Here is a 27,761-nt window from a genome sequence, read left to right as displayed (position 1 = left end):
CCCCCAAAGAAGAAGACACAAACACTGATCTCAGCCTTTTTGACAGGTGAAAATGATTTAGGGAAGAGAGCTCCATAAGAATGGGTTTTGATTCTTCCGTCAAAGAGTGATGAAGCTGTATCCTCTATGACAATTCTGTTCTGTTATTTATGCCCAATAAAGTGGTCATAAAAACAAAAAGGATTAGCACCTGTGAGTTGGTTGGTACTTCTGAATATACAACATCACAGTTTCCAGTCTTTATCATACTGGAAGAGTGGAGCTTTAAGCTTTTCAGACTTTTTTTTCTTGAATAATTGTGCATAGCTACAGATGTTTGAAATTGCTTTAAAAATATTTGTAAATTAAAATAAAACAGTAAGTATTCAGGAAGGGTCAATAAGTGTTGCCTAATGATCTGTGTGTGTTGAACAGAAAAACTTGGTGTCCAAAAAGAGAAATGTGGAGATATGGAGTCTGATGAGGGATGCAGAATAATAGAGAAGGAGGCAGCACGCACGCACGCACGCACGCACGCACGCACGCACGCACGCACGCACGCACGCACGCACGCACGCACGCACGCACGCACGCACGCACGCACGCACGCACGCACGCACGCACGCACAGTAGTAAAAGATCTGTAGTGCTGGCAGAGATGTGTGGTGGCTTTAGGTTTAGTAAGTGCTCATCCTGATAGTGGTAGCTGATTAACACAGCACACCCTACTGGAGAATTGTTGACTGGAACTGACTCAATACTACGTCCTGACACGTGAGGACAATACATTGCTTGCATAAATGAGGCATTTAAAGCTACACAGTTTTGTTTGCACTGCTTTTACAATAGACAAACATTTCAAGGAAAATACCAGAAACATTCATATAGTTTATCACTTCAAGTATTACAATCACTTTTATCTACGTATAAAATAGCTGACATGCAGATAATAGAGAAAGCCACAAGCAGCAAGGAATTACTTTCAGAAAAGCAGCTCAAACAAGGATTAACTTGTGGACCATCTCCGTCTGGAGCGATGGCTAACAATGCCCTCAGCACTCAGTCTTCGCTAGCTTTCCTCAATAAGCTTTGGCTTAAGACCACTACCCAATTAAGCTTTCCTCATCAAATTGCAGACTCATGACGTTCTTTTCCTTAAAATTCTTTACAGAAGGAAAAACTTTCTGGAGAGCCAACACTAATTTGGCAAACTTGACTTGTCTTTTTTATCCCTTTTCTTCAATGACACCATTCCTCCACAGGTCTGGCACTCCATTTACTCATACTTTCCACTCACTTCAACCAATTATTCAGATTTTCCGTTCTTAACCAGTAATTACTAACAGACATTGCTTTAAAAATAAAAAACAACTCCCATTTATCCTGTGTTGTCAACCTGACTAATGGAAGCAGACACTCCTGATTATGTATTTAATTTTTACTATTTTTCTCCACATATACTCCATCACTCAATGTTATTACAGATCTTACTTCTTTCTTTGCTGGAACCTGTGCCTAACTTGAAAGAAGACGAAAAATACTCCCATCGTATTGAGAACATTCATGTGGACACACACAATAGCTGACACATCTCCATCTGTTACGAAGAATGTTTTTGAAATTATAAGCGTTTTGTCTTCATGAGGATCTAGCCTGAATAGGGAATAAACCAAAAGTTAAGGGCAGAGACACTCTACAAGACTTACACTGCAAGGAGTTATATAGCTCTCAATGTCAGTGTCTGACTAGAGGTGATCATTTCATCTGTGAATTTTTTATGTGATCCTTATTAAATCATCAAGTAAAAAAGCCTGCAAAAGACAGCCTGGAGACGGCAACGGGTGAAGACAGACACATCTGTCTTTATATCCAAAGCAGAACACAAAACACATTGTTAAGCTGACCATGTGCTTTATGTTAGAAAATCCTGTGCATAGCTTCAGTAATAGTATCTGCTAAATTGACAAACAGCACAAAGCATTTAAGCTGTTTTTCAAGGGGTTTTGAATGGCAGTTAGACTAAATGACTGACAGCTACTGTGAGGTTCTTGACAGAAAATGCTGCTGCTGGCTAAGAATCCAGATCAAATCCACAAGTCATTTCTCTTTTCTGTCACTCATGGTTTCATAGGCTACACACCCAAACAAGGCTTAACGAGAGGCGGGTGTCTACATTCCTTTGTGTTTGCTCTAAGACAGCTGGCAAAGGTCAAACAGGGTCAAGGTATGTCCAGGTGCATGAATGCTGCCCACGGGCTCAAACAAAGAAGACAACTCACTAATGGCTTTATTGACATTTGTAGGATCCTGCAAATAAAAGGATTAAGCAAAGGAAAAGGTCAATTTGCATTTGCTCAGTTAATTTTGTCCTTTTTAAAAGCCAGTCTGTTCCTGTCGCATGGTGGCAGAGTGCCTGTATCCTAAATAGACAAATGTGGTAAACAGAAAACACAGATTAACATAAGACAATCAAGGGAGGCATTCCAGTGTGAAGGTGAAAAGACTTTTTATTAGGAAACAACAAATAAGCAGCACATGAAGCGCTCATCCCTGTAAACTCGGATGAATTTAATCAATTTACATTTTACAAGGCTATTACGGGCACTGGTTTAATTGTGTGGAGATGTGCTGCTGTTAGTCCCAGCAAGGGCAGCGTAGCAATGAATATATGAATATCAGGTCACCATGGCGATGAGCTGTATCTGCTTCATACCAAACATGTGATCTGATTGCAAATACAAAAATCAACCAAAAAAAAATCATAATGCTGCACAAGTTGATTTGTCGACTCACCTCTGCAAACTGTAACCTGCTGAATGTGCTGGTGGGAGGTGTGGTTAGCTTGAAGTTCTTCTTGGGTGCCACCCAGGTCTCCACCGTCTCCAGTTTGCTTGTTGCCAGGTTGGTGGCGTGGTGCTTGACCAGGTAGCCCTGGAACTGGTCTAAGTGAAAGTAAAGATGTACTGACACTGGATGTCCCATGGGGAAGTACCTGGAACAACATCGAGAAAATTTGAATCTATTTGTGAACCTGACCTCTGACCTATGCACTGTTCAGCATATTAGGGGTCATTCTGTAAGAGCAGCAGAATATCAACACTTTTCTGGATAGTGCCTAAAGCAGGGATATTCAATTGGCGGCCCGCGGGCCACATGCGGCCCTCCAGGAGCTTTTATGTGGCCCCTGGTCATATTTCAAAAAAGGGGGTGTTTTTATAATATTTTTTATAACTGGCTACTATGGACTAAAATGGTTGTGCTCAATGCTTAATATAATATTCAAATAAGGAAATCTTGGTGGAAAGTGGTGCTTTGTCATTATGGCGTGTTTCATTAAAAGTAGGTCAATATCAATTTCATTAAGTTTGCACAATGCATGGTTTCAAAATGAACTTGCATTCAAAATAATATTTCTTTATCTGAATATTATATTTAACATTCACAATTACTAAATCTGGAGACAATTAATACATAATTCATATGTAAACTAGATATATTCAAATGTATAATACAAATGTATTATATTTACATAAGGCTTCGTCTTTGAGTGCAAAATACATTTTGAAAACCCCCACATTTTTCAAATTGTGCGGCCCTCTCCATACAGTCCTTTTGCAGATGTGGCCCCCGGCCGAATCTAGTTGAATACCCCTGGCCTAAAGGAAACATGCCCTGGACATGCCAATGTGGCTGGATACTAATGTCTGCTTGCAGTACAGATTAGGGGAGAGTCAGCCGGCTTTGTGATTGTGTGACATGATGGATATTAATTCAATGAGCTTTACCATAAACACAATTATTCAAAAAGATGTGTTGACAAAGCAGAAAATTCTCCCAAAGCACTGCTTTTGGGTTGATATGCATTTTCTTAGTCACTGGACTTTGATGGCTATGCATGACGATTACTGTCGATCAAAAGGTAGATGGCAGGTGAACACTTACTAATTTCCAAAGGTCCTTCAAACTTAAAGCAATAGTCTGAAGTGAAATCAATCCTGGGTCTATCATTAGATGGCAATGAGTGTAAACTTTCATTAGGGACCAAAATGATGTGACCTGAAGGAGTTTCGCCTTAGAACCGAATATACTTTTGCAATATCATGGCAATTAATGCAAACTACAATTTTAAACCTTTGACAAATTAAAAAAAAAGGTTATTCAGTGTGATAGTGTGCCTACAGACTAACCAAGGTAATCTTAACTTTGTGAGTCTACAGAAAGTTTAAAGAAATAGGACTGTTTGCATTTATCTGTCAATGTCATCTCAAGCTCATACCAAATGACTACGAAAGTAGCATAAAGGAAGGAGAGTTCATGACCTCTGCTTCTAACACTTTTCCATTTCACTTTAAATTTCATAAGTACTGATCCAGTTCTAGGAAACTCTTTTCATTTTGTGTCTATCGACAGTATTGGTAGTTTACTTGTGCGGACTTAAAAACAACAGCAGTGCTTGAACAGACCTTTTAATAGACTTTTTGTACAAAGGTAAAATTACCTTGCTTTTTGTGTGGGGATACCATCTCCTAAGTGGAATTACATTTGTAACTCTTCTTTGAGGCTTAAAATAGCAATTTATTCTGAAGTTGGTCGGTTGTCCTCTGGGATAACATTTACATTATGGTGCAAACATTTGTTCCCTTGCTCTCAAAAATCTATTCAAGTCATTTTGGATTTTATCTCCAGGATGGCCTTTAAAGGAGATTGAGGCAGGATTTATGAAAAAAATTCGTATACGTTTTAAGTTTTCTAGTAATAATGTCAGATGAAGCGTTCCAAATCAAAAAGAATGAGCCCTGTAGTGTATCTCTCCGTTGCCTTGAACAGGCTGTGTGCTGCAAAATGTGCTGCAATTCGGTCCCGAATTTCCCGCGCTGTCCTGTGGATGTGACGTCAAATGACGCTGCATGTGCATTCTCCCCGTTCTCCCGTGCCGGCTTCACTGTTGGCTGCAGTACCCCCGACGGCCGTCGTGGTGAAGGGTGGCGCTAGAGAGTCTCATTTCTTAAAAGGAGCCTCATGCTCCTTTAACTGAGAATGGAAAAAATCTTTTTAAGACTTTAAATTTAGTAAAAAAAGAAAAAAAAGTTGAACTGGGTGATCCATTCAGCTGACACTAAATGATGCTGTTGCCTCTCTGATTATTCTGATGTTTGCATATCTTGTGTGGCAGCCAGCTGTAGTAACTTCTGGAAAAACAAACAAAAAAAAAAAAAATGGGGCCAGGGTGGGCACTGCTAGGGAACACTCCACAGCTGCTCTTTGCACATGTTCTGGCTTCTTTTCACCAAGGTTTCTCATTCCTCTGCTTTGTAAAGTCCCCTTTATTCCTCCTCCTTTCACATTCACATTCACATACACATGACTTAACACAAACAGTGTTTCTCCCAGCTCCCCCGTGCCTATAGCCTCATCAGTATTCAACTAAAGGACCAGGAGTCAACCCGTCCCGGTAAATGCTACCCTGACAAGCAGAACCACAAATATTTACACTCACAACGATTGCCTTGCACACTCCCCACTTCTCATGCTCCCCTTTTTCTGGCTCTTTTTCTTCTCTCCTACATTTCCCATTTGCCTTTTCCTTTCTGCGCGTCTTTTCTCTTTTTATCCTGCCTTCTGTCCTCACTCCTCAGCTTTCTCTCTGCCATTGCTCCAAAATGAGGTGTGACTGCCAAAGTGAGAAGCAGTGAGAAGAGGCTGAGGCTCATTGTACAACCCGGCATCAGAAAAAAAAACAGTTGGAATAATCTGGAAAATGCAAATTTAAAACAAAAAAAACAAACAAAAAAAAAATAGTGATTCTTACATTTACTTTGACATGTCTTTGGAGACAGAATGATTCCAAAATATTTAATGTCTATTCTCAACAGGTTATACATACATATACATATATATATATATATATATATATATATATATATATATATATATATATATATATATATATATATATATATATATATATATATAGCAATGAGGTGCAATAATAACAACAGGTGATGTTTGTACCAATTATGATCTGATACAAAGGCAGTAGTCATGAAAGGGTGAGTCTTTGAGGGGCAAATATGAGGAGAGGATTTCCAGTTTGTGAACAAATTAAATAATCATTGAAATGTTTAAAAACATCACTCCTCTGCGTTCCAGATTGGAAGGCAGTTTCACAAGTCTCCATCTACAGTGTACAATATCAAAAAAGAGTTCATGGACTCTGAAGGGATTTCAGTGTGTTGAGATCAAGAACACAAGCCTAATCTTGACACTTGTGATCTCTGATCCCTCAGATGACACCACATTAAAGACCATCATTCATCTGCACCAGGGCTGCTGATCCTCATTTGCTTTAAGTCAAGGCTGAAACGTCATCTGTGGCTGAAGTCACATGGCCAAGGTGTTATCTTGCGATGTCTTTGTGAAACACTACAATGTGGTACGACATTTAGATATGACATATACAACTTTACGGTGGAAAGGCTGGGCTTGTATTTGTCTGTAATGGATCACATGACACTGTGCAAACCTCTGTGTTTCTACTATTCCAGCTGTTTTTTTGTTTTGTTTTTTTTAAGGAAGACATAAGTATTATGAGAGCTTTGACGCACGTGTGAACTGCCCTGTGCATTTGTTAATCATCCCGTGCATTTGTGAATCTTGCCCTGTGCATTTGTTAATCGGCATGTGCATTTGTGACTATTGAGACTGTTCTAGCTCCATACAATCTTGTTAAGTTTATACATGCAATCCTTGAGAAGTATAATCCAGAATCACGGCATCAATGTTCATTGCTATACTGATGATACGCAGCTGTGTTTGCCTATGATGAAACAGAACCATTAGCTAAACTTCAGGCATGTCTTAGTGACATCAAAGACTGAATGTCCGGACATTTTTTGCTTCTAAATTCTAACCAATTTCAAATCTGGATTAAGGAGGCTGACGCCACCTCTACATTTAAAACCAAACTTAAAACATTTCTGTTTTGTAAAGCCTAGAGTTAGCGTAAACTCTACTGTTTGGCTTAAGGTTTTTCTCCCACTATGGGAGTTTTTACCTGGCATTGTTTATGTAATAATTTGCTTTGGGGTCATGTTCTGGGTCTCTGGAAAGCGCCTAGAGACAACTTCTGTTGTAATAGATGCTATATAAATAAAAGTGAATTGAATTTAATTCAATTTGGCTTTTATACCTTCACCTGTGGAACAAACTCCCAGAATGCATCAGGGCTGCTGACGCTCATTTGCTTTAAGTCAAGGCAGAAACCATTTTTTATTCACTGCTACATTTCAGTGATCGGCCATAATGCACTACAACCTTTATTTCTTGCATCTCATTTGTTTAATTCTTTTTAACTTATGTCTTTCTATCTTTAATTTCTGCTTTTAAACTTTGTTTTACTTCTTACTGTATTAAAATAAATATGTAAAGCACTTTGAATTGTCTTGTACATGAAATGTCCTATACAAATAAACGTGCCTTGCCTAACTGATTCCATGTTTATGGTAAGCTTAGAAATGCTGTTTTATTCCTAAATCATTTTACATTTTCCTCCCACCATCGTTCAAATAAAGCAAAGGAAAACTGTACTAAAATACTCCTACAGATCCAACAAAAACATGCCATTTAAAAGAAAAATTAGATGAAGTAGATGAAGATGAAATGTTCCATCTGCCCATTTAATACCCATGCCCATTTTAGTGTTTTTCCTTTTAACCACATGTTAACAGCACACAGGAATTCATTCATTTTCACTAATAACTGAGTAGCCTACATGTCAGCTTTCAATGTTATGACCTATATAGATTCATTATCATGGATAAATTGACAGTGTCCTTTTGTGTTACAGAGTGAAAAGCATTACCCAGAGTTCTCTGTGCCTTATTGGACTATCCATTATTATAATATATCCAAGACATGTGATCTCATGAGACAATGTTATGAGACAAAAAGCTTTTTATGTGCAGTATGTTTGGGTTTCTTGTGCACATATAGGCGTGCCTCACTTTTTAGATTTAAACAAAGTGAGTTGCACCTGTATTCAACTGTATTCTCACACACCTGCACCCACAGGTGTGTGAGAATACAGACCGATACCAGTGCAGGAGAACTATATGCTAGGAGGGAGTATGTTGCCTGGTCATTGTTGTGTGTATGCATACTTTGACAAAACCAACCTGCAGCTGTGATCACTTGGGCTCCCCTGCAGCGAGGCTGCAGCCCTGGCGAGGCCTAGTCGTGAGAAGGAGTGATAGTATGTGAGCTGTGTGTCCGACAGGCTGGCCACGCTATCGGGCTCATCGTAGACATTCTCCCAGTACGAGTTTAGTGCTGGCAGCCCCTGGGGAAATGGTCCGAACAGGTACGTATCCAGCTGGTTCACTATTTCCTGGTTCACACTGGCCTCAAACTTCCTGGCAAAGAAGGTGGGCCTCACTGTTTGCTGCAGGAGTTGGGAGGGAAGGGAACAGAAGAGAGAGACATGTACAGATAAGAAAAAAAAAGGAAAAAAAAACATTGAGAATTTTGGTGTGCCAGAAGGGGGAGCAAATATGATGCATGACATGTAAAGTGGTATGTGGGCAGAGAAGCGTCAGACAATGCCAATAAAAAGGAAGAATTGCGATTGTTGAAGCAAATAGATTTAAAAAACGAGAGATTTAAGAAAGAATTAGAAACCTTAGTACCGTATTTTCCGCACTATAAGGCGCACCTTCAATGAATGACATATTTTAAAACTTTTTCCATATATAAGGTGCACCGCATTCCAAGGCGCTACAGTAGTGGCTGGGGTTACGTTCTGCATCCATTAGACCAAGGGTCGGCAACCCACGGCTCTTTCATTCTTATACTGCGGCTCCGAGTGGCTTGGGAAAATAAATTACAAAAAAAAAAAAATTAAAGTATTTAATTGAAGTGTATTTTATTTGTGTTAGTTCTTTAATATTTTAGTTCTAAATTGGAAGATTATTGTGATCTTGACATATTAGAATAAATATATTTTATTGTTTTTCGTCGCTCAAAATAAACGTCATACTTGCGAAAGCCAGTATACCCGCCAAAACGCCATCCATTCGTCGTGACTTTCAACCCCAGCAAGGCCAAGTATGGAGAAATGTAAGAAAAAGAAAAATATCTGAAGAAAATCGAACTTTCAATGATGCCTGGGCAGATTCATTTGCATTTACCTGTGATGAGAGTGGCCTACCAGTATGCCTAATTTGTGGAGAAAAACTGTCTAACAATAAACGGTCAAATGTCGCAAGACATTTCAACAATACACACAGAGGCTTTGCTGAAAAATATCCTGATCCATATATAAGGTGCACCGGATTATAAAGGCTGAGGTATGGTTCTGCGTCACACCGACGCAGAGCACACGCCGCAGCCGTGACGCCGTGCTGAACCCTTCTGACTTCTCCGTCTCTCCATTTGGTCGCGGTGCAGTACCCCCCGCGGCCACTAGTTAGCGATCTTTTTCTGAATGGTTTATCCGACTTTTTCCGGTCACAGTAAATCAAAGAAATAAGGACAACTATTGTGCAAAAAACAAAAACAAAAAAAATCACACATAAACGAAGAAAAGAGCCCTGGAAGTTCACTACTGATTCAAACCGGAAACCAGAAATGCTTCGCTTTCAAACGAACCAATCACAGCCCTCTCGGTCTGCGAGTGGACGGCGTCTCCTCGACGCGTAGTTACAATTTTCGGGAGGTGCACGTCAGTGACGGCGCAGGTGACGGCGTGTCCTCTGCGTCGATCCAAACCACACGCCGTAGGCACGGCGTCATTTTGACGCAGAAGCATAACTGAGCCTTAACACGCATGGTCAGCTTTTGAAAAAATGTAAGGCTTTTAGGTGCGCCTTATAGTGCAGAAAATACGGTAACATCTTTGCATTACTTTCTTGCATTTTTAGGGTAAACTGTACAACTGCAGCCTTTTTGCTGCTGCCATTTGCGCTGGTGAGGAGTTGATGACCAGAATTACTGTACATTAGACAGGAAGCATAATGGATAAGGACTACACAAGACCTATGAAGATACCCTTCCCTATCTGAGCTCCCATAAATCAAATCTTTTTAAGCTCATCCACAAATGGATGAGACAGATATTAAGGTTAATCACATTACAGTCCAATTGCTATTGATGAAAGGATTTTGGGCGCATCACTGGAGCTGGAAATCACACTGGGCATCAGTGTCAGACAGCTTCATTACAGAGAAAAACTGTCAATATTGGCTGAGAAGGAGATTTGATTAAGAAAAGTATGAAGGAAGCAAAAACATAAGCATGTTAATCAAAGTAGTAATGGCAGGATTCCACAGATTTTTCATTTCAAGTATTCATCCATCCTTCGTGATCTGTTTTCTTGACAGTTTTCTCCATATATTCTGCTGCCTGACCTCACTCACTGTTCCATCCACGTGTTTTTCACCTTTTTGTCTCTGCCATGTTGTTTCTTGTGTGGTTGATGTCATGAAATCTGTCTCCTCCAAAGCTTGGCTTACACACAAAGGCATCTTTGAAGTCCCAGACACCAAAGTATTTATAAATGGTCACTGTCTACCAAACATGTTGGTGTTACACTCACGGAGCGGCACAGCTCTGAGAGTCCATATTTTTCCTCAGTAGGAGCAACAGCTGTGGGAAGCAACTGTGGCATCACACCTTACCAGATGGACAAATCCCCTTGAAGGGCTATATGTAGTAAATTGAATGAATAGTATACATTTGTGGATCATGTGTGGCCATTAGAAAAGATTTACCTGTCACATCCTGCTTTTCCGACAGACTTCCCAATTGTACCTTATTCTGACACATCTCATTAAATAAGGATGCACAAAGGCTAAAATAGTTAACATATACTGTCCTGTCTTACCAGGTCAGTGTAATTTAAAAAAACAACCCTGTGGGGAACTTTACAGTTGACAAGATAAACATTCTTATTAATAATTTTCCTTAGTTAGCTTCTGGAAAAGCTGCTTAACTGATATCACTCTGGGTGCCAACCAGACCCAAAGGTAGTGACAAGGAACCTTTGGTATAAGCTGAATTGTCAGACACTGAGGCAAGGCATGATGGGCGGTATATGAAGAACTAGGCAGATTAAGTTTCCTGTCGCTTGAGGGAAGTAAGGGAATACAAGGGATGTTATATAAAGGTAGAACAATTGGCGTCACTGTGTCCTGCATCTTTTACTTTTTAAGAGCAAACAAACAAATTTACTCTTGATCCTGGAGTCCATGCTACTCATTTGTTTCATTTTGAAACGTAGCTAAACTCCTTCTCCTTCACAGCATGTGATCGCTTGTCTGCTCTTTTTGAGTGACATCTCTGATGGAAATCAAGAAGACTTATGTCGAAGACATAAGTTCTACAGTATGAAAAAATTGCAATGACAACTTTTCTAGAAAGATGACATTTAAATAAAAGATTAAGAAAATTAAACAATTATTGCATCCAGAACCAAGCCCTATGGTCGCCATGTTTTCTCTAAGCACTACTTTCTTCTGAGTTGTCTTGCATCCTTTCCAGTAAAGTTTCTTATCTTGAATATAACCTGCTCTGGAGCAGGCCAAGTTGTTTTTCCCTGTTAAGTTTAATCATTTAATAAAAGCTCTTCTTACCTGAAAGCGGTGGAAGTCTGCTGGCTTAAAGTCATTAGGAGAGCATCCACACCAGTCCACAATGTGCTTGTACTGGCACTTGCAACCCAGTTTACGGTTCCAGTTTGTAATGCGCAGGTTGTTATCCACCATACTCTCACAGTGGGCGCTATTCTCCAACACAGTGTGGAAGAATGACTGTAAAATGAGAAAAGCGAGGACAGAGAGAAAAATTATTGCATACCACTTTATCCGGTTGCTTATACACACACACACACACTATATGCATATATATATATATATATATATATATATATATATATATATATATATATATATATATATATATATATATATATATACATACAAATATATACACACATAAATAAACAGTCTTTTAGCTGAGTTTGACTTGCTTGAATGGAAAAAAAGAAGTAAAAAAAGGTATTAAAGGTATTGTGACATCATTTTTAACATGCTTTTAACACTATTAAAAGTCTTGGCCAACATCCCTCAAATGTGTCTAAAAAGGTGTAACAAGAAAAACTTCACTCCAGTACTCCATTCCTGGCTTTTTATGACAGTGTTTTTTTGCGCCGTGAAAAACGTACGGTGCGCATCGCCGCGTAACCCTACGCCGTAGGCTCTGCGTCGGTGTAACGCGGAACCATAAATCAGCCTTTATGGTGCGCTGGAGAGGAGAGGAGACAGGGAGCTGGGTGGAGGGGGCGGTGATTTAGCGGATCGTTACGTAACGACCCGCCACCAAACCAGGTGCGCCGTTTTTGCACAGTTATGCGGAAAATCCCAGAAAGCACACAATACACTGAATGTTAAAAGTTCGTTGTTTTTTGGGTGTAATTGATGTCAAGAAACCCAACAAAACACAAAAAATCAAGAAAAATGTGTTTTTCATGTCACAATACCTTTAAGGCTCACGAGTTTCTATTGAGGTGTTGCTAGTACAAAGCAGACCATTGTCATTAACACATAAAAAAAAGGCTTGAATGGGAAAGCCTTGTCTGTGAGTGTGTTTGTGTGCGTGCGTGTGTTACCTCAGCAGGCAGCAGAGTGTATGCGTAGAAGCGCTTCATGTTGGTGACCAGATCATCCTTGGAGTTGATCACATATTCAACAAACATGCGGTTGAGAAGGAACCAGTCCGACCCACCGTCCACAGAGATGCCTTCTGGAATTTTTCGGTCACCCAGCCTCCACATGTGGGTGTCACACTCGTAGAACAGACGATCCAGACCCTGCTTACGAATAAACCTGAAGAACACATACAGAGTTGACATGCCGGTGACTACAGCATACGTCATTCATAACTTGATTTTGTGGGTAGCACAAAACTGACAAAGTTTCAAACTAGAAAAGGCTGCATTTCCATTGAAAATACAGTGTTACACACTGAAGTGCTGAATGAGAGCTCCCCTTTGCTGAAAAAAAACAAAACACAACTGAACTGCTGAAAATCAAATGTAGCTCAAACATTTGAAAACTCTTAGGGCCCGATTTACTAAGATCCTAAATAAAGAGTACTAAATTGCGTGTGCACTGAAAAAGTTTGCGCGTGCTGTTGCAGCGTGGTTTGCGGGTGATCAACTAAGATTGCGTGCGCAATTGATAACAGGTGCAAACAGAAGTATTTAAATGAGGTGTTGCGTGTCTTAAGGTTTGCGAGCGCAAACTTGCGCCATGGAGAGTCTGGATGGAAAGCACAGTCACAAGTCACAAGTGCAAAATGAAATTTGACGAGTTGGAGTTAGAGATATTAGTGGAAGAGGCAAATAAACACATTCATGAACTACAGCAAAGAAATTTAAACATTACCAAAAGAAACGCAATATCGGAGAAAACCTGCGATAGAATAAATGCAGTTGGTAACACAAAAAACGGAAAAACGTCTGGTTTTTCATATTTCAATTTTAGGCACAGATCAAAAATACGAAATAGAAAAACGGGCCACAGGACTGAATTTGATTTTAATATTTAATTGGTCGGGTTTGCGTGTCCCGGCGGTGCTCGGCATGATCTGAGGAGAAAAAGACAATCAGACGCAGAGCTGGGGAGTGCTTTGATTCATCTATTTATGAGTTAAGTTTTTACTCAGATGTCCACAGTATATTGCAAATATTATATATTATATAGCAAACACTGACAGTAAATGTGTGACAGACGGGACCATCATATGGCAAGAAGAGAAGAGAAGTGTTCAGAACAGCGCACAGAGGAGAGCGCACACTAAAGGCTGATTTATGGTTCCGCGTCACACCAACGCAGAACCATAATTCAGGCGAAGCTGCAGTCTCTGCGCTGATCCTGACACAGCGGGTCGGAGCGGATTTGGTCATGATGTTTAACCTGTGTTTTGTGATTAATAAGCACGAGTTTTAATTAAATGTAATTTACGAAGGATGATTTCACATTCAATAAGATAAATAATCAATAAAATACAAAGTTTTGCAGAAAGGCTTGGCCTGCTTGTGGGCGAGTGGAGGGGGGCACATTAAAAGAAGGTCGCAAGATATAAGGCGAAGAACTAAAGAAAAAGTGGCCTTTAATAAAACTTGTGCAACCATTTTTAAAATAGCATGCAGCAGAATAAAGACTCTCTCTCTGCGTATTCTTTGATTTTGGATGTCGCCTCCTTGCCACAATAACAGCAGCAGCAGATTAGCACCTTCCTTTCGAACGTATTAAATACAGACGCAATCACAATACGCGCAATAACTTTCAGGCTTGGTAAATCTCATTGCGCGTGGTAAATGGACCAATTTGCATCTTCCCCTCCCAGTATTTAGGATTTCTGCCGGGTACGCCCCATATTGATTATTCATCAGGGCAAAAGTACTAACTGAATTGCGTGTGCAATTTTGCGCATTTCAGAGACGCAGTCGTCTTTGCACGCTGTTAGTAGATCAGCTCGCACTTTGGTTTGCGGGTGCTGTCAAGTTTGCACAGGTTTTAACACACGCAAACCTTTAGTAAATCGGGCCCTCAGTATGATGGAAGAAGAGGCGAGCCAAAAACTGGAGGAGGCACTGAAAAGAGGAATATTTTCTACAGAGAAGGAGATGGCCTTAAGACGGGAAGACTAGCTGAAGAGAAAAAGATGACGTTTAAAGAGTAATATCAGCTGAAAAGAAGATCAGCTGAAGCCAGGCAGGTGAGCTGAAAACAAGAAGTTGACCTCAAAAGAGACAGATTAGCTGGCTTCATAAGACGTGAAGACAGGAAGATAGAATAGAATTAAGAATAACCTCAAGGGAGGAAGATAAATTGAGAAGAAGATGAGTGAAGAGAGGAAGATCGGTTAAAGAAAGGAACACTGTATTGCAGAAAGGAAGATGAGTTGAAGAGTTTAGCCAAAACTCTAGCAGAATGATTAGATTTGAATGATTACATTTCCCATAATAGGAAAGAATGGTAGCTGAAATAGTGTTGGTGCAACTCAGTTTGTTTAAATCTTAAATACAATTATTGAAATATATGAAGATGGTGAAAAATCTTTTGAATTGCTAAAAACCTCAAATTCATCAACATAAAGATTAAGAGGAAGAAAAGGAGGAAGGAAGGAAAGGAGAAGATGAATTAGAATGGAACTAAGTAGAAGAAGGAAGAGGAAGGGATGGTAGACAGAAAGATATGAAAGAAGAATGACTGACAGAAGGGAGCAAGGGAAAGACTAGACAGAGACATAGGTACAGACAAGGTCCTTCTAGTTGTTTTTAAGTGTCTTAATGGTCTCGGGCCATCTTATCTTGCAGAACTACTTTTACCATACCAATCCTCGCGGACCCTGAGGTTCTCTGGTACTGGCCTTTTATTCATTTCAAAAGTTAATACAAAAATGTATGATTATATGTTAGTTAATAATTTAGTTTCATTTTTTCTGGATTATAATTTCATCAACTTTAGGTGTCTCTCTGGGCCCCCCTCAATCATGGGCCCCTAGAATCTGTCTCCTTTACCCCGCCTTTTTGGTGCCCCAGGGTCTAACAACTGTGTCAGTGGACTTTTTTTTCTCCTCTGTGGGGTCAAACTCAGAGTTGGAGCGTCTTCTCCTGCTTCAAATTACCCCTCATACATTTCTTTCAGAAACTACAGTTTCTTCTACGGTGCAGATTCTGTTCTTTTTCCTCTATACCCATTTGTTTTGTGCATTTTTGCTAGCTTTCCAAATCTCATCTGAAAAATTGCGATCTTATTCTTCTTCTCTGTCTTTCCCTCTTCAGATCAGGATATACAGGGTACTATAAAGAAAACAAGAATTGGAGGGGGGAAAAATACTGTACTGTACTGTACTGACCCACGGAAATGAAGTCTAACGATCTCCAATGTAACAATAATTCTCCAGTTGTACCACCCGCTGTGTACATGACAGCTGTCTAGTAGGTCCAAGGTATAAATATAAATATTTAGGTAAAGTCAGGGAGTTATAGACCTGTACATTTTGTTAACACAAAGTAATTAACACAATACAATCCCTGTCCGTGAGAGTGCCACATACACTATATTGCCAAAAGTATTTGCTCACCTGCATTGACTCGCATATGAATTTAGGTGACATCCCATTCCTAATCCATAGGGTTCAACATGACATCAGTCCACCCCTTTGCTGCTACAACAGCTTCAACTCTTCTGGGAAGGGTGTCCACAAAGTTTAGGAGTGTGTTTATGGGAATTTTTGACTTTTCGTCCAGATGCACATTTGTGAGGTCACACCCTGATGTTGGACGGGAAGGCCTGGCTCTCAGTCTCCACTCTAATTCATCCTAAAGGTGTTCTATCAGGTTGATGTCAGGACGCTCAAGCTCATCCACACCAGACTCTATCATCCATGTCTTTATGGGCCTTGCTTTGTGCACTGGTGTATAGTCTTGTTGGAAGAGGAAGGGGCCAGCTCCAAATTGTTCCCACAAAGTGTGGAGCATGGAATTGGCCAAAATGTCTTGGTATGCTGCAGCATTCAGAGTTCCTTTCACTGGAACTAAGGGGCCAAGCCCAGCTCCTGAGAAACAACCCCACACCACCATCCCTCCTCCACCCAACTTTATACTTGGCACAATGCGGTCAGGCAACTACTGTTGTCCTGGCAACCGCCAAACCCAGACTCGTCCATCAGATTGCCAGATGGAAAACCGCAATTCATCACTCCAGAGAACGCGTCTTCACTGCTCTAGAGTCCAGTGGCAGCGTGCTTTACAAAACTGCACGGTTTGCATTGCACTTGGTGATGTATGGCTTAGATGCACCTGCTCGGCCATGGAAACTCATTTTATGAAGCTCACTCGCACTGTTCTTGAGCTAATCTGAAGGTCACGTAAAGTTTGGAGGTGTGTAGCGATTGATGCTGCGGAAAGTTAGAGACCTCTTCGCACTATGCGCCTCAGCTCCACTGAGTCCGCTTTGTCAGTTTACGGGGCCTACGACTTTGTGGCTGGGTTGCTGTCATTCCCAAACACTTCCATATTCTTATAATTCTTATAATACAGATGATAGTTGACTGTGGAATATATAGGAGCGAGGAAATTTCACGACTGGATTAGTTGCACAGGTGGCATCCTATCACATTCCCACATTGGAATTCACTGAGCTACTGAGAGCGACCCATTTTTTCACAAATAATTGTAAAAACAGTCTGCTTGCCTAGGTGCTTGATTTTAAACACCTGTGGCCATGGAAGTGATTGGAACCCCTGATTCTGATTATTTGGATGGGTGAGTGAATCCTAAACACAGGCCATTTCTCAAAGACTGTAGACTGTGTCGACATCCGGCTTTAACACTTGGTAGTCCAAAGTCCAAAGACTTGTTTAAAGTTGGAATGGTATCTCTATGACAAAGTTTGGCTGAGGAATAAGCCTCCAAAGAGGGCTGTGTTTTTGCAATATCTTGGCAAAAATCCCATTTAGTGTTTACAGTAATCCCTTGTTTTTTGCGGGGGTTACTTTCCAAAAAGAATCCGTGATAGGTGAAATCCGTGAAGTAGTACCCTTTATTTTTTTTACAATTATTATACAAGACTTCAAATTACGGAGATCGGCACCACCCCACTGTGACCCGAGTAATAGGATTTGAAAGGGAGAAAATGAAAAATGATTATGACAAAAAATACAATAAGTACAGTAGGACAAATTGTGACTCGCACGTATTTCACTGCTCTTCTGACTGTGCTGCTGCATCCTGACTCCGCCTCCCTTACGCTTTTGGGCCCGACCCCAAGTGATTTTGTCAGTGCAGAGCGTTTTGTCGACATTATGGGTTTTGGAGAAAATTTGAAAACTTAAATTTGGCAAGCTGTTTTACATGTACATGTACAGTACATATTAAACTGTAACGTTATTGACACATAGGAAGTGAAGAAGCGGGAGACTGTTTAGCCAATCAGAATGCAGAACACAATGCAAATCTGTGAACCAGCGAGACCGTGAATAGTGAACCGCGTTATAGCGAGGGATTACTGTATTGCATTTTTAAAATTTGATTCTTGGGAATTTGGGAAATACTGTTTGACGGATCAGGACCAAAGATCATAGCACGTAGATGATCTGATCGAGCTAGTCGATTTGACGTATTTTTTGCTGGGTGTTTCTCAAAATTGCGGGGCAAGAAAAGTGCCAAAAATTTGAGAAGAAGAAGAATACAGAATCCAGAAGAATAAATATGAGCAATAGTAGTAAGGGGTGTTCCAATTTACATTGGCACCCCTTAATTACATTGACACTCCATAATAATAAAAGAGAAACTGTGTCACAAGGAGGTACACCTCAGAAGAGGGCAACGCCACCCCCTTAAAGCAGCTCCTATGAACTGAGCTGTTGTGATGTATCCCAGTGGTAAACTCACTAAAGGATGTCACATACCTCATTATAATCTTAGGATTAGTCAACCTTTGCAAGAAAGGGTAGAACATGTCTCCTATCTATAAAACAGAGTATAATTTGATAACCCTTCTCTTAATCCTACACTACACACTTTGCAGTACGAGTGGCGCCTTGCATGCATAAAAAGTGGCGTTACTCCTGTGAGCAGATCAAGTGTTAGATGGAGAGTCAAATTCAGGTCAGCCAGGTCAGACTGTTCCCTCTGCTGTCTGAATGGTGACAAAGACTGCTGACACACTGAAGCAGTGGCACACATACTCGCAGACAATCAAAATGCTGAAGAATGACGCTTAGTTGCTGTTCAACCATTTGAGCTGTTTTTCAAAAAACGTACATATTTGTTTATTAACATTATTTTTATTAACACAAACCCAGTGGTTGCTCACTCATGAAACGGCAGCTCTAAATAAAATACTGTGCTTGGCAATAAACAAAGGATTGCTATGTCACACTGAGTCATGTATCCATGCAAGATGTTTGTTTTTTTGAGGGTTTTGGCAGCGAGCTTATAACTTTATCCAACAAAAAAGCCTAATTAATGGAGCTACTGATGGTAGCTAATTGTAATATCAAGTGGCCAGGCTTCTTGAGGGAGATTAAAATGACGTTTTTAAATTTCATATCTTACCTTGCATTGTCTCTGCCATGGGACTTTATGAAGTTCATGTCTCTGTATTTGGAGAGGAAGGCCACCAGCTGGTTATTGTTCCTAAAATGGAAGAAAATCACTTATTTGTGACTGGGAACATCTGGTGAAGTCTGGCCAAATTATAGGTAATTGGCTCATCTATTACAGCCCAGTTATAAAGGACAAAAAATATATTAAATCATATATGTTACAATTTTGAAATCATTTAGCCCAGTACAAAGACAACATACATTAACAAGTTGAAACATCAATATTTATATTGTCTTTTGAATATAGTTCATTTGCAGCCCAGCAAGACAATTTTAAATTGTTTGCAACAAAAGTATTTTTATCACAGTGTTGCATCACAGCACTCTGTAAGTGTTTGGGGCATAAGAGCTGAGAAAAGTCATTGTATATTTGAACCGTCCTCTGAACTCCCTTTCTTAACTGTCAGAAGCTTTGTCTTGTTAGCCCTTAAGCAATAGTCATTATATTGTGTATAATTAGTCCTTTGTCTCCTCTTCCTTCTTGCTTGTCTGTTTACTCTCTGTCTGGCGAGAGACAGACAGAGATGTGATTTTGACCAATTGATTGACTTAGGTCAAAGGTTCCCAAACTTTTTCTGTTGGGCCCCCCTTTAGTTTATAACAATATTTTTGCACCCCCACCCACACACACACACACACACACACGTGCTGGAGACATATTTTGTTTTCAAACTCCATTGCAATTGATTTCACACCTCACCAACCAGGACAGACTGAACTGCTCTGAGTTAATTCGCTTATATATTATCTGCATTCCTTATCACTTTTTTTGAGATTTTTTTTTTGCTCCTTCTGGTTGTTTTTTTTTTGCATTTCTTTTCTTACTGCCAGATGGATAGCATCTCTTGATTTTGATAGACTCGCTCTCATCAGGTTTTTTTTATGTAAGATGCAGCAAGAGGGATAGGTAGGGGCGGTTTTCCGTCGGCTGACCGCTGTCATTGTAAATTCTCCTTTGTAATTCAACAATTTGCGATTCAAAGGAGAATTTACAATTGGTTGGCTCTCGGATGCTCCCTTTTGGCTCGGGGCCCCAAGGACTTACCTGGTATGCCAGTTGGCAAGCGCCGCCTCTGATTATCCTAGAAGTGTCCAAGCATTCAGTTTTTCATCTATTCATATTGTGTGCTGCCCATTTCGGAAACCACTGACTTAGGCCATTTTATAATGAATTATAAATATAAACTTTCCTGCCACTAATAAAAATCAGATTTGTCTTGCAGGTTTAACTCATTAAGAATAATAACTTAAACTATGAATCCTTATAGACTGTAAGTTTGTATCTACTCATATTATACTAATTGCTAGGATTTTAAAGAGAGAAATGTGTAGAAAAGTTGGATTATTATTATTGATTATAAAAAAGATTGTGCTGTCCATGATTTTGATAAATGAGTTCATGCATCTCTTACATTGTTGTGTAGTCTATTTCCTCATACATGGGCCAGACAGGCTAAAAGCTTTACTCTGCAGGCTATGCCCCCAGTCAATGGCTCCAACATTTCCTCTGCGGTGGAGCCTTTTATGATGGCCTGGCTTGTCTGACTAATGGCGCTTATCCACTAGTACCTATTCAGCGCGCCACGCCTCGTACCGCCTCCACCCGCTTTGTCCTCGTTTGTTTTTCCACAGCCAGGTGAGAAGTGGGCGGGTTGGGGTGAAGCTGCTGTGACGTACTCGATTGCGCAACCCCTTTGTTTGGGTCAGCGCAGATGAGAAATCAGCGGGAGCCGCGAGCGGCTGGTGGATCTGATTGTTCCTTATCGCCCGTCTACATCCCATTTGAATTCTCTCCTCAGCCACCAGGTTTATGAAAATCTGCACCTCGGAGTTGGATCACCAAACAGACGTTTGCACTGTATAATAAAATCGCCGCAAGTCGTTCTCGCCGCTTCCTGATTCAAATGACGGCCCCGCCCCCCGACCAATCAGTGGCGTGGAGGGGGATGACGTCAGATACAGGGTTGACTCAGCACGCTTAGAACCTCTGCAGAATAGGTACAGAAAAAGTACCTACTCGGCCAGCCTTTACCCGTCTCGGCCCGTAGTGGAGAAGCGCAAGACGGGGGCGTGGCGGGTAGAAGCGCGCTGAGTGGGTACTAGTGGAAAAGGGCCATAAGAGAACAGTGAGTGAAGCTCAAGGATCAGTGGGGGGAGGGACAAATGCATATTAATGTAATTTTCTCTTGAATGAGGAAGTCACAGCCTGGGAGGCTTATCTGAGGGGGACTGGAGCCACAAGGCCTAACCGATGATGTGCTGTGCAGAAGCATGCATTCTTTTGTCCCTGCTCCATCTGCATGCATAAACATACAATATACACATCGTGTATATGCTAGTATTTGCACACACACACACACACACACACACACACACACACACACACACACACACACACACACACACACACACACACACACACACACACACACACACACACACACACACACACACACACACACAGAAAAGAGGGAATTCGTGTCAAGCTCCAGATTTGCCACCTGAGTGGTCACCCCGTCCTCTGGGTGTAGTTTGCTTACTGTTAGCAACTGTTGCTGCTCTGTCTCACAACAGTGTTCACACCAACAATGAGACACACCTCACCCCCCCACCACCCTGCAAACACACAGACCTAGAGAAAATCAGAGTGCATGCTGACCACAGTCTTATCATTTCTTATTTCAGGTGGGATGGTGGAGCCGTAATAATGGATAGTACATTCTTCAGAGTATTTTCAAGAGTATTTCATAGAGTATGTTATTTGGCTTACTCACTGCATACAAGTGTAACAGTTAGCTCAGATGTAATGAGTACTTTTTTTCTGAGCAGGGACATAATGGTGCCCACAGCAGGTCTTGCCTCATGAAGCCTTCTTAAGAGCAGCAGTAAAGGGGGCTTCAGAGGAAAGAAAAACATTTAAAATGCAAGGAGATTGCATAGATAAAAGAGCAGAGATCCTCTGGCCTCTGGTCTCTGTGGACTGTGAAAAAAACAACAACATCTGCACGCACGCATGTGGTATATCTCCCGGTGGACACACAGCCCCTCTGCTGGTGTGGGGGGCTCTGGGATTGCCTTTGAGAGCCATCCATGCGGCAAGACAGACATTATCAGGGAATTAGAGGGGAAATAATGCTTGTCTCCAGTTCCACTGATAACAACAGCAATACTCAGGCACCACAGTTCAGGGAAGCCCCTCATATTCCCGCCTGCAACAACACAATACAGTGACAATGGGGACACAGTCATTGTGGGACCAAAATTATTGGATTTTGACAAAATAGTGCATTTTAACCAGCAACATTTTAGTGGAATAATGTATGCAGTGGATCATGGCATGTATTAGCAAGTCCACAATGATAACCTAATCCTGGTGATGTATTAGAACATGGATGATGTTTAAGAACATCTGTTGGAAAACATGTCTAATTTTGCCACATCCCTGTCAGAAGGACACAAGAAAAGACAGCTGAATGGGTTTCAGTTTGATGCTTGATGAGTGCCCTCTTATTTATCCCTCTCTATCTGCTTGTTCTTGCTTCTCTGCCGGTCCCTGTCATTTTTGGCTCTCAGCTCCCAGCTGTCTCATCTTTCAACCCATCAATTGCTTGGTTTTCTCAGAGATGGGGCTTAAAACCTGTACATCTTCCTCATGAATATCAGGAGACAAAAAGTTGTCAAGAAATTGGTATCTCAGTGTATACACACTTGAAAACACTGGATGCAAAGATAGGCACATGCACAGGATAATTATGCACAGCCATAAATAAACAGGAGCTAGGACACAATCAACTATTGGGATGGCAAAAAACAAACTCGAGAGATGCACACAATACTTGTGCCAAAACAAAGACTTGCATGTAAAGACAAACAGCCATTACGGCAGAAGCGTTTACTGATGTGGTGAAAATAATGAAGGCAACAAGATGCAACATGCTCATGAACCTTAATCCATATTTGCTCCAGCATCTCAGCTCCAGGTATCAAGGCCTCAGACCTCTTTTACCAAGTGGCTAGTGCAGCTTTTTCTAAATTCAACTGTTCAAATCCGGCTGAGCAGAGGGGAGAACTGTTTCATGATAGCAGGATTTTAATTGGCTGCTATGGAGCTATATCAAAAACCCCTTTAGATCCTCCTAGACCGACTATAGTCTCACATATCACAACATGTCTCATTAGCCTATTTCCACCAATTCCTGTGTAATTCATGCAGACTCCACTTTTGGTTACATTTTACAATCTCTTAAGTGGGATGTTTTTGAGAAGGGAGATGATTTTCAGACCATACGGTTCACAGCAGGCCTGGAAAGTCAACAGGTATTGACCCTGGGCCATTAAAATGCAATCAGTTCAACATACAACTTATTCAAAGAAGTGCAGGCAAGGAAGCACACCCTGAGATGTGAAAGTGTGAAGGAAAAGTGTTTGAGAAAGCAGAGGTTCTGCTTCATTGATCTGTTTGGTTTGGCGTAACTGTAGTTAAAGCTCACAGTTTACTGCAGGAGCTCAGACTAGTGTACATTTCTTCTAAATTGGCTGAGATTGGGGTACTATTATGGCCACAGCCTACTTAAAAGGAAAACCATGTTCTATGCAGGATTTATTACCTATACTTGACGCTTACCCCAAAATATTACATAATTTCAATACAGGACTATTGTAAATGAAATGACATGACAATCACACACCTTTCAGGAATTCCCTTCAAGCTGTAAGGACATAATGATGACTTAATATTTGACTCTTTACAAAGTGATAATACATAAATAAATAAAATAAAAAATAAAAAATAAATTCAATAAATAAGAAATCTATTACAGGCATTTTAGATCTGTCCAAACTATCTAAACTTCCTTTGGATAATTTTGACTTTTTATTGATCTCATGTGACTTAACATCCTTCAACCTGATCATTGCATTTACCTTTCAATCTTTCAAAAATCATTCCCTCTGTGTTAAAGTTCACCAGTTCAATGTTGTTTCCAAGTTGCATGACTTTATTAAAGGTACTTAATAAAACTACTGCTGTTTCCTGCAACTTGGCTGAGATCGAGGCTAAGATCAAGCTATGGGCTGTATTTATCGCATATAGCACGTTCAAAACAACCAAGGTTGACAGACGTGCTTCAGGAGGAAAAATAAAACAAATACCTGTACATAAAATGATTCAGGTGAAGTCAAGGTTAATAACTAAGAAAGTATGTAATCAGCAAAGATTGCTTGCAACAATTCTTCACTTTTCAAACAAGTAATTTATATGTAGCTATATGCTGTATGTATGTATGTATGTATGTATGTATGTATGTATGTATGTATGTATGTATGTATGTATGTATGTATGTATGTATGTATGTATGTATGTATGTATGTATGTATGTATGTATGTATGTATGTATGTATGTATGTATGTATGTATGTATGTATATAATGATATACCTGGACAGGTCGCCTGTCTATCGCAGGACCACATACACAGACAGACAATCATGCACACTCACACTCAAACCTACGGGCCATTTAGAATCATCAATTAACCTACTACGCATGTTTTTAGACTGTGGGAGGAAGCCAGAGTCAGGCTGTTTTTAATTAGGTAAATAGTTGTTTTTTTTTTAAATATAAGTAACTTATGTGTATTTCTATGTACCTACACTTTATGTACAGACAACTATCACTTGATAAATGATATTTGATGATGGATACTTCAGCATAATCTGTATTATTTTTAAACACTTGGAAAACAATGGGAAGGTTTTAGCTGTTTAAAGTTGTATTTTATGTTATTTCATCAACCTTTATAGCGACTGGGCTTCTAAAGATTGGGATGGTTTATGAGCATAAAAGAAGTCAGGAACCAAGTCGAAAGTCTTTTGCCTATCTTTGGCTTTTTTTCTTGTCTAATTTCCTCTCCTTCACTAAACATGTACTAATCTTTTGATGTTAAATGGCTGGCACCTGATGGGGTAATCAGCGGCGCTGAGATTGATGAAGAAGTCCCAGTTCCAGTCCCTCATGGCCAGGAGGTCGGCCATGCTACGCAAATACATGGTCAGCAAGCTGGCTCCCCCCCAGATGGTAGCCATCCGCCAGGGGGTCACCCTCACGTTGGGGTACTGGGTTGCTAAGGCCTGGACCTGCCTGTACAGGTAGTTAGAGCGCTGAAAAAGAGAAGTTTATTACAAGTTAGGGCTGGGCGATATGGACCAAAAGTCATATCTCGATATTTTCTAGCTGAATGGCGATACTCGATATATATCTCGATATTTTTTCTGTGCCTTAATTGGGGTTTCCCCCAAAGCATTATAGCATAGCATCTGTGTTAGCTTCATTTTTTTCTGAGGCAAACCCTTAAAAAAACAGTCAGTTTTAATACAAAGCCTCGTGCCAAATGTCACACAGGTACCTTTGTTAACAGAGGTCTGCACAATATTAAAATGTATAAAACAAATGAAATACAAATAAACTGCCTGCATATATAGAATAAAAATGCTTCTTGAAGAAAATAAAACAAATATCCCTTTCCTGCATAACAATTAAATTCAAATACACTGTGCAATTAATACAATGTAGACAGTAACAGGCAGACTTTTCCACTGAGGTTGACAGTTGTGCAAATAACAAAACATTTGTGCAAATCTCAAATAAAACATTCAAGTCAATTTGTCACAAAATAAGCTATATCAAAATCATAAAAAAAAAAATGGAAAAAAATAAATAATTTTTTTTTTGTTTTTTTGTTGTTTTTTTTTTAAAATCGATATAAACGATATTGTCTGGTACCATATCGTGTTTGGAAATATATCGATATATATTAAAATCTCGATATATCGCCCAGCCCTATTACAAGTTGACAATTATTCTCGCTCATATTGAGAGACTGCATTTTAAAAGTTAGTACGACTATACAAATGAAAGAAAGTAAACTGAAAAATTCAAAAAGATATAAAAAAAATCATTTGGCCGATGTCACACAAGGTAGATCATGATTATAGGGTCTCTGTGGCTCACCTGGTCGACATGTATGTAGTAGAAGTGCGGAGTGTGGTATATGGCTTTAAAGAGGCGTTGAAACTGGCGAGAAGCCCGCCCATGAATCACAAGGACAAACGCTATTCTCACTGGATTTGATGGAATGTTCTCAGCAGAGTCTTCATCCCACTGGATATTTACATTGGCTTTACCTGTGCAAGTGTAAAGACAAAACCATACTGCATTTGTATCAACAATACTCAGTATAAAATAGTTTCTTGCTGGCAAAGCTGTCTAGACACTCCACCAGTAATATATTCAGAAGGGCTTGATAACATGAAAAGGAATTGGTTATTATATTTAGGCAGCACAAACAGCACTATCACTCTCTTTATTAAAAGGAAGTGCTTGTTAGTGTTTTCAAGGGAAAAGGAAATCAAATACAAAAGCATGAAGATCACAGTTAATAATAATAATTATCATGTGTCATTCTCTTATTTAATGATACCCTGGAACAGCTTAACAAGGTACTAAAGAGACACAGTGAGCCCCAGTTACAGAGTGATTAGCACATTCATAATAAACAGAAACCTGAATAGGATGAAGTGGTTACATGTAGTGGGTGGATAATAAATAACTGCTATAAAAATAAATAGTAACCTAGTATTTTACACTCACTTTAGATGTGACAGTCTTTACTGACGACTAGAGGTGGTTGCAATTCGTCGATGTGTCGAAAAAAAAAAAAAAAATGTTTTTTTTTTTTTTTTTTTAAGTTATCCTATCCAGATTCCAGACTGAATAAGCTGCAGAATCATTTCATTTTCAAGAATGCACATTTCTTATTATTCACTTGAAATATGGCAGATATGTTTACACTAAATAAATTTGATGGAAGTACATATCTAGTTTACTTGAATTAATGAACTCATTAAATCCAGGGCTTGACCATTTTCAGTGTTTTCCACCAATAGGGGGCTCTCATGCAAGTGCAGCTTTCCCTGGTCAAAGTTAAGTAAGTCAAAGAGCAAATGTTTACATAGTCATAAAATAAATTATTTTGTGTCTTTGAAAAATACATGTCAAATGTTCAAAAAACCTTGTTATTTACTTAATGAGTGTTGTTAGAGGAACTGAGTTCATTGATTGGCTATTTATTTACAAATGTAGCCACAGATGAAGACAAAATCAATCTTGTATGGAAAAAAGCATTAAAAATCACAATAATCGAAGAATCGTGGCACCAATAATCGAATCGAATCGACAATCGTTATAATCGAAGAATCGAAGAATCGAAGCTCCAATAATCGAAATCGAATCGAATCGTGAGGTACCCTTGTTTGCACACCCCTACTGACGACATATATGTTTTTTTTGTTTCAAATTTATAGGATCGCTTTAAAAATGGACATTATTCATTTTAACACAGCTCCTGAGCCTTGATAGGCATTGACACAGTTTGGGTTGTACAGGAGGAACGTGTATAAGGGTCAACTCCACAAGGCCAAACTTGGCAGCCTATGAACTATCATTGTACATATATTTTGTGACTGAACTGGAAGTTTTTAAACAACTTTAACACAAGGAACACAAGGACAGGAATACTACAATTCCCTGGAATGGGGTTTGATGATGTGCCA

The 27,761-nt window shown here is 39.9% G+C and overlaps 1 protein-coding gene across 1 annotated transcript in view; it reads right to left on the bottom strand.

Moving 5' to 3' along the window:
* The window catches only part of xylt1 (xylosyltransferase I), a 106,195-nt gene that overhangs the window by 8,202 nt on the left and 70,232 nt on the right, over positions 1 to 27,761 (bottom strand). Inside the window, exons 3-9 of the mRNA XM_061722843.1 lie at positions 26,161 to 26,333; positions 25,108 to 25,310; positions 19,103 to 19,183; positions 12,641 to 12,857; positions 11,607 to 11,783; positions 8,154 to 8,419; positions 2,773 to 2,971 (exon numbers count right to left, since the gene is read on the bottom strand). Coding sequence (XP_061578827.1) covers positions 2,773 to 2,971; positions 8,154 to 8,419; positions 11,607 to 11,783; positions 12,641 to 12,857; positions 19,103 to 19,183; positions 25,108 to 25,310; positions 26,161 to 26,333 — 1,316 coding nt within the window. The remainder of the gene's footprint in view (positions 1 to 2,772; positions 2,972 to 8,153; positions 8,420 to 11,606; positions 11,784 to 12,640; positions 12,858 to 19,102; positions 19,184 to 25,107; positions 25,311 to 26,160; positions 26,334 to 27,761) is intronic.

Source organism: Cololabis saira, chromosome 1 (assembly GCF_033807715.1).
Source record: "Cololabis saira isolate AMF1-May2022 chromosome 1, fColSai1.1, whole genome shotgun sequence".
NCBI lineage: Eukaryota > Metazoa > Chordata > Actinopteri > Beloniformes > Belonidae > Cololabis > Cololabis saira.
The sequence above is the reverse complement of the archived record's forward strand: the minus strand, read 5'-3'. Positions and strand labels throughout refer to the sequence as shown.